This window comes from Sparus aurata, chromosome 12, assembly GCF_900880675.1.
Source record: "Sparus aurata chromosome 12, fSpaAur1.1, whole genome shotgun sequence".
Taxonomy (NCBI): Eukaryota; Metazoa; Chordata; class Actinopteri; order Spariformes; family Sparidae; genus Sparus; species Sparus aurata.
In genome coordinates this window covers 27,243,039-27,250,112 of record NC_044198.1, presented here as the reverse complement: position 1 = coordinate 27,250,112, position 7,074 = coordinate 27,243,039, and the positions used below count along the sequence as shown (strand labels likewise).

Below are 7,074 nucleotides of genomic sequence, written 5' to 3'. Positions count from 1 at the left end.
ATCATGCCTAAAGTAGTCCCATACACTGGGAGAAAAGGAAGATGGTGAGAAGAATTGGGGATCTGGGAGGGTTGGAGGGAGGCAAAAGATAAGAACATGAGTAGACATTACATGCCCGAGACCCTTAAAAATATGATTTACTAATATAAGAGTTGAGTAAGCAGTGATACGCGCTGTTGGCTGTTTAGTACAAATAAACAAAAAAGGTAAGCACAATAAATGATTCCCTGTGCAGCCCTTTTTGAATGACATGGAGAGCCTCTACAAAGTTTTGATTTATGGTGGCATGGTATGGTTGCATATGGGCAAAAAAATCACTTTTGTGTCCCCCCCCAATCCTGACATCGGATCTGCACCCCTGCAAAGTAGCATATCTCTGACTTGTTTAAGTGGCACTTTGCTCTGTTGAGTTTCAATCCGGACTGCCTGATGGTCTCCAAGACTGCATTCAGCTGTCGGTTGTGTTCTTCCTCACCTGACCCGTACACCAGAATTTCATCTATCACGACAACAACTTCATTGTGACTCTTTTTAGCAAACGGCCCCTTTATAACTGTCACCCAGTAGGCATACTTCTGTCCTCTATACTGGCTAGAGGCAAAGAACTTCCCAATACATTTACTGGTAGTGTCACTCGCCAGTCTTCATCTGAGTCAGGTTGAGCTATCACTGTACAGTCTGGCTCATCACTGTTTGTCTCTCCCGGTGCCACTTACATAACTTCTTTGGGCATTTTAGTTTTGCATACAGCCTCAAAGTGTCCCATTTTGTTACAATTCCTGCATCTTTTGTTGCGTGCTGGGCAGAGATCCCCCTTTCCATGCATCCTGTTACATCGTGAGCAGGTGTCCTGTTTTGAGTATTTAACATATAACTGCTTATATAGAAGCAGGACACAAGGAGCGATAATAAGTGGAACACATGAGACTGATTCACTTGACTTTTTAATCATCATGTTAACAAATATGGGCAAATCAGCATGAAGATAGACACTAACATATTTTGACATCTTCTCAAGGGGAAATTGTACACATTCAGTGTCAGCTCATCATTTCTCCTGTGTATATTGATCCTCTGAGGATTCTTCAAGTATGTCATTTAAAGTTAAAGTTAATTATCCATGAAACACTAGAAGTGAACCACCTCCAACATATTTTTCCAAATACAAGTCTACTCGCCTGTACGTGTCATCAAATGTCTCATCAGAGCAGACTGATAAAACCATCTTTCCCCAGGTCTTGCAGGGTTACAAATTCTCAACTGTGTGGGTTCTCATGTGAACTGCTAAGCTTGCATGTTGGCTGAAAGCTTTCAAGCATGTTTTACAAGAATACGGTTTCTCACCTGTGTGGACTCTCATGTGAACTCGTAAGTTTGAACGTTGGCTGAAGGCTTTCCTACATTTTTTGCAAGTATAAGGCTTCTCACCTGTGTGGGTTCTCATGTGTCTCTTCAATTCACCACGAGACATGAAATCTTTCCCACATGTTGGGCAAGAATATGGCCTCTCACCTGTGTGGGTTCTTAGGTGTATATTCAATACGGACTTAAACTTAAAAGTTTTTCCACATGCGTCACAGCTGAAAGACTTTTCACCTGGGTGAGTGTTATGTTGAATGTCTGATGAGGTAGAGTTTTTATTTGTTCCGTGACGTCTTTTCTTTTTCTTCTGCTCTCCATCTCCAGTTGATCCTGAGTCTCCATGTTTTCCTCCTTTCTGGTCTCGGCTCTCAGCTACATGAGAGTTGTTAGAGAGGAGCTGGTGGTCACTTGTTGGTTCTGCTTCTCTGCGGTCACTTTCCTCATAAGTTGGAGTCAACATGACTGTATCTGTCTCCACCTTCAGTACAAGCTGCTCTCCCTCCTGACTGGTGCAGAGTTCCTCCTGTTCCTCTTTAATCTCTGGGGGCTCTGGGTCCTCTTGGTCCAGACTGGAGTTCCTCTCCTGGTTACAGAGCTGCTGGTCAGCGAGAACCTCCTCCTCCTTACAGACATGTTGCTGTGAGAGCTCTGGAGGGACAGAGAACAACAGTCAGAGAATAAATAATATCTCTGGTTTCCTCCACCTTCAAAAACATGTGCATTAGGTTGATTTTCCTGTCTGTGTACTTGACCGAAGCATGCTGCCCACTGCTGACTCAGGATGGGTTGAATGCAGACAAGTTCGGTCATTTGATAAAAAAGTAAAGTTGAATAATATTCAGATCCATAAAACAAAACTGAGTGAAAGAGTGAAAACACTTTGCAGTGAAGCCAGTTGATTTAAGACATAAAAAAAAATGACACCCCGTGTTGGCAGTAAGAGGAAACACAGGGGTTTCACTTAGGAACCATCAGTAAATTACTGTCTGACTGAAACAAAACAATTATGATTTAACTTATCCTAGTGACTACCAGTAATTCAAATTAAATCAACATAATTAGGTGTGATTGGCAAAGGACAGAAAGCAGTAAAATATGTGGCTCCATTATGTCTCTCTTCACATTTATTTTGTCCCGTTGTTGCCTTTAGCTATGAAAGAAATAGTTTGCCCCACACGTCCAAGATTCTACAGTGTTTCCCCGAGATGTGTTTGTAACAGCGGTGCTCTGAGTCGGTAACCTAACAACACTAGCGGGGTCCGGGGCAATGGGTTGATTCTGCAGTCCGTGTACTTGACTGAGACACTAGCTAACATCTGGATCTCCATCTCATCTGATCCACTGACTCAAAGTCAAACGTGGCTGCGATGTATATGTCCCCCTCCGTGGCCACTCCAGGGCTCTGAACATTAGTGTTATTAAAATAAGAAACTTTTACTCACCTATCCTGTGTAACTTTACTTGGGGTTTCCAGCAGATATCCAGCATGACGCGCTGCCGATCGATCTCTTCCTCGTACTGGACGATAGTTGTTTTAAAAACTCTGAATATTTCTTCAGCTGCAGCAGTTAGTCGCTCGTTGACAAACTCTCTCAAACTCTCAACTGAACTCATTGTTCTTTAATTACTCATTCAATAATGAGCTGCGCTGTGACTCAGTACCGTCTTCACTTCATTCATTACACACAGCCAGCTAATGCTGCTAGCTGCTACTGTTTACTTCCGCTGGGTGTCACGCTCTAAAGCTCCGACAGGTGAAGTGCGGAGGCTTTCAGTTCCGCTTCAGACATAATTCTGAACTTGTTTAAAACATATCTGACCAGACATCTTGCCCACTGGTGCCTGCCTCCAGAGCGAGCTCCGCCCTGGTACTGCATCGAAAGCACTCTATGCGATGCGCTACCTCCCATCCACTTTATCTCAGCCGTATTGTCTGAAGAAGCGCAGACTCATCCCATACTTGCGAACATGCAATTGATTTGGAAAATAATTTCAATTAAGATTAAATCTAACCCCCATCTGAATTTATCAGCAAGCATCTGGCTTAATCCTAGATTAAAAATAGAGAAGAAACCATTTCTTTGGAAGCAGTGGGTAGATAGCGGTATTTTGGTACTAGGGGATTTATATGACAAAGGCATAATGAAATCATTTGCGGCTCTGAAGCAACAATTTGGTCTCCACCAGCAGCAGTTCTGGAGATATCTTCAAATTAGGCACCTTCTAACTCAAACATTTGGCTCCACTTCATCCGCCCCGCCTAATTCTGATGTCCTCTCTAATGTTGTTAAAATATTTGGTACTGGTCACGAGGCTTCCAAATATTATTCCATGCTGCTTAAATGTTTTAATAATCCTGGCCTTAATCTTAAATCAGTCTGGGAGACGGACCTTAATCTATCTTTCACTACGCAGGAATGGAATAACATTTTAAAGAACAATAAAAAAATTATCTTGGGAACTCAGAACTAGACTAGTACAGTTTAAGATAATAAACAGGGTATACTGGTCCCCCTCAAGGTTATTCAGGGCGAAATTAAGAGACAGCCCAAACTGCTGGAGGTGCGGGGTGGGTGTTGGCACTCTTTTCCATATGATGTGGTCCTGCTCTGTAGTACAAAAATTTTGGACCGCTGTCCATGAGAATATAAAAATTATCTTCAAATTAGATATTCCATTCTGCCCGAATTTGTTTGTTCTTGGTGACCCTCTCCCTTTGAAACATCTTCCTGTGTCACAGGCAGACTGGGTCCAGACATCCCTTATGTTGGGGAGAAAACTTATTGTGACAGAATGGAAAGCGACCTCCCTGCCGTCAGTCAGGATATGGTTTTCTCAGCTTGGCATAGTGGCCGCACATGAGCGCCTTTCCTTTAGGTTGGCTAATCAGGTAGATAAATTCACTGCAAAGTGGGGGAATTACATCTCCTTTATCAAAGGTCCTCAATACAACTAGGTAACAACAGACCAGCTCAAATTTTTAAGAGATTATTTTGAATCATGATACATGCTGCTTAACTGTCTGCACGTCTGCCAAAGTATTGTTATATATGTGCAAATGCGTATGAATGTCTGTCTTTTTTTGTCATTTTTAATTTAAATTTCAATTACCTATTATTATTTGCATTGTTAATTTTTTTTCTTACCCAGTCCGTGTCTGCAGAGTTAGATTTGTTTTTTTTTGTTTTATTGTGTATGGTGTTTTTCCTTTTTATTGTTCATGTCTTGTCTCTTTCTTGTAGCTTTGGGTTGATGACTGTCTGGTGTGTTGTTTTGTCTTTGTTCTAAAACAATAAAAAATGCTTTAAAAAAAAAACAAAAAAAACAAAAAAAAAAAAACATATCTGACCAGTTTTAAACTTGAAGAAAATGATTAGGCTAACAAAAGTTTTCCAGTTGCTAAGCAGACTTAAAAAGACTTAATTCTTGTTTTCATTGCTTACACATTATTTAAATTAACTTAACACCATTTTTAATACTCTTTTCACACAGTGTGTTTACACTACGGTTGTGTACTCCTTGTATTAAGGTGTAGTTCTACTCTGCTTAATTCCACAAAGAAATGCAGTACTCTATTCTAAACTGCTACTTTGAACTAACAGATAACTTTATGGTTACATACATGGAAGCTACTGTAAAAACTACACATATTTAACATATAACTGTTTATATAAAAGCAGGAGACAAGGAGCGATAATAAGTGGAACACATGAGACCGATCCACTCGACTTTTTAATCATCATGTTAACAAATATGATCAAATCAGCATGAAGATAGACACATAAACATATTTTGACATCTTCTCAAGGGGAAATTGTACACGTTCAGCGTCAGCTCATCATTTTTCCTGTGTATATTGATCCTCTGAGGATTCTTAAAGTATGTCATTTCAAGTTAAAGTTCTGCAATTATGTATGAAACACTAGAACTGAACCACCTCCAACATATTTTGCTAACACAAGGCTACTCGCCTGTACGTGTCATCAAATGTCTCGTCAAAGCAGACTGATCAGACCATCTTTCCCCAGGTCTTGCAAGGTTACGACTTCTCACCTGTGTGAGTTTTCATGTGAATTGTTAAGTATGTACATTGGCTGAACGCTTTCCCACAGTTTTTGCAAGTAAACGGTTTCTCACCTGTGTGGGTTCTCATGTGGACTGTTAGTTGACCATGAATCCTGAAATCTTTCCCACATGTTTTACAAGAATACGGCTTCTCACCTGTGTGGACTCTCATGTGAACTGTTAAGTGTGTACGTTGGCTGAACGCTTTCCCACATTTTTTGCAAGTAAACGGCTTCTCACCACTGTGAGTTCGCATGTGACGTCTTAAGGAAGTATTATATGTGAAAGCTTTCCCACATGTCTTGCAGGTCAACGGTTTCTCACCTGTGTGGACTCTCATGTGATCAGTTAATAGAGGACGACTCCTGAAAGCGGTCCCACAAATTTCACAGGTAAAAGGTTTCTCACCCGTGTGGGTTCTCATGTGATCAGTTAATAGAGGACGACTCCTGAAAGCCTTCCCACAAATTTCACAGGTAAAAGGTTTCTCACCCGTGTGGGTTCTCATATGAGTTTTTAAGTTACCATTTAGCATGAAATTTTTCCCACATGTTTTGCAAGTAAATGGTTTCTCACCTGTGTGGGTTCTCATGTGATGATTCAATTGACTCTTAGACTTGAAATTTTTCCCACATGTTTGGCAAGAATATGGCCTCTCATCTGTGTGGGTTCTCATGTGAACTTTTAAGTTACTGTTTAGCGTGAAAGCTTTCCCACATGTTTTGCAAGTGAACGGTTTCTCACCTGTGTGGACGCTCATGTGATCAGTTAAGTTTGTACGATGGCTGAAAGCTTTCCCACAAATTTCACAGGCAAAAGGCTTCTCACCTGTGTGAGTTCTCATGTGACGTGCTAAGTTTGGACGGAGGCTGAAAGCTTTCCCACATGTTTTGCAAGTAAACGGTTTCTCACCTGTGTGGATTCTCATGTGTTGATTCAATTCACCATGAGATTTGAAACTTTTCCCACATTCTTGGCAAGAATATGGCCTCTCATCTGTGTGGGTTCTCATGTGGACTGTTAAGACACTGGTTTTATTAAAAGTCTTCCCACATGTTTGGCAAGAATACTGTTTCTCACTTCTGTGAGTTCTTAGGTGTGAATTCAATTGGGACTTCAACTTAAAAGTCTTTCCACATGTCTCACAGTTGAAAGACTTTTCATCTGGGTGAGTGTTATGTTGAATGTCTGACGAGGTAGAGTTTTTTGCATTATCACTTTGACTTTTGCTTCCGTGATGTATTTTCTTTTTCTTCGGCTCTCCATCTCCAGCTGATCCTGAGTCTCCATGTTTTCCTCCTTTCTGGTCTCGGCTCTCAGCTACATGAGAGTTGTTAGAGAGGAGCTGGTGGTCACTTGTTGGTTCTGCTTCACTGTGGTCACTTTCCTCATAAGTTGGAGTCAACATGACGGTATCTGTCTCCACCTTCAGTACAAGCTGCTCTCCCTCCTGACTGGTACAGAGTTCCTCCTGTTCCTCTTTAATCTCTGGAGGCTCTGGGTCCTCTTGGTCCAGACTGGAGTTCCTCTCCTGGTTACAGAGCTGCTGGTCAGCGAGAACCTCCTCCTCCTTACAGACATGTTGCTGTGGGAGCTCTGGAGGGACAGAGAACAAAAGACAGAGAATTAATAATATCTCTGGTTTCC

The 7,074-nt window shown here is 41.4% G+C and overlaps 1 protein-coding gene across 1 annotated transcript; it reads right to left on the bottom strand.

Annotated features, from left to right (window-relative positions):
- Window positions 1–934: 934 nt before the first annotated feature.
- On the bottom strand, window positions 935–6,583 carry LOC115592992 (gastrula zinc finger protein XlCGF57.1-like). Its single transcript, XM_030436309.1, has 2 exons — window positions 5,405–6,583; window positions 935–1,945 (listed from the first exon to the last, which is right to left on the bottom strand). The coding sequence occupies exons 1-2, from the start codon at window positions 6,437–6,439 to the stop codon at window positions 1,247–1,249; spliced, it is 1,734 nt and encodes a 577-aa protein (XP_030292169.1). The 5' UTR covers window positions 6,440–6,583; the 3' UTR covers window positions 935–1,246.
- Between the last annotated feature and the right edge of the window lie 491 nt (window positions 6,584–7,074).

Excerpts from the sequence above, each read along its gene's own strand:
- LOC115592992 (XM_030436309.1), bottom strand. The coding sequence starts at position 6,439 with ATGAGAACCCACACAGATGAGAGGCCATATTCTTGCCAAGAATGTGGG. Across the intron at positions 1,946-5,404 it reads CTCACACAGGTGAGAAGTCG|GAGAGGAACTCCAGTCTGGA; the intron begins TAACCTTGCAAG and ends CTCTGTAACCAG.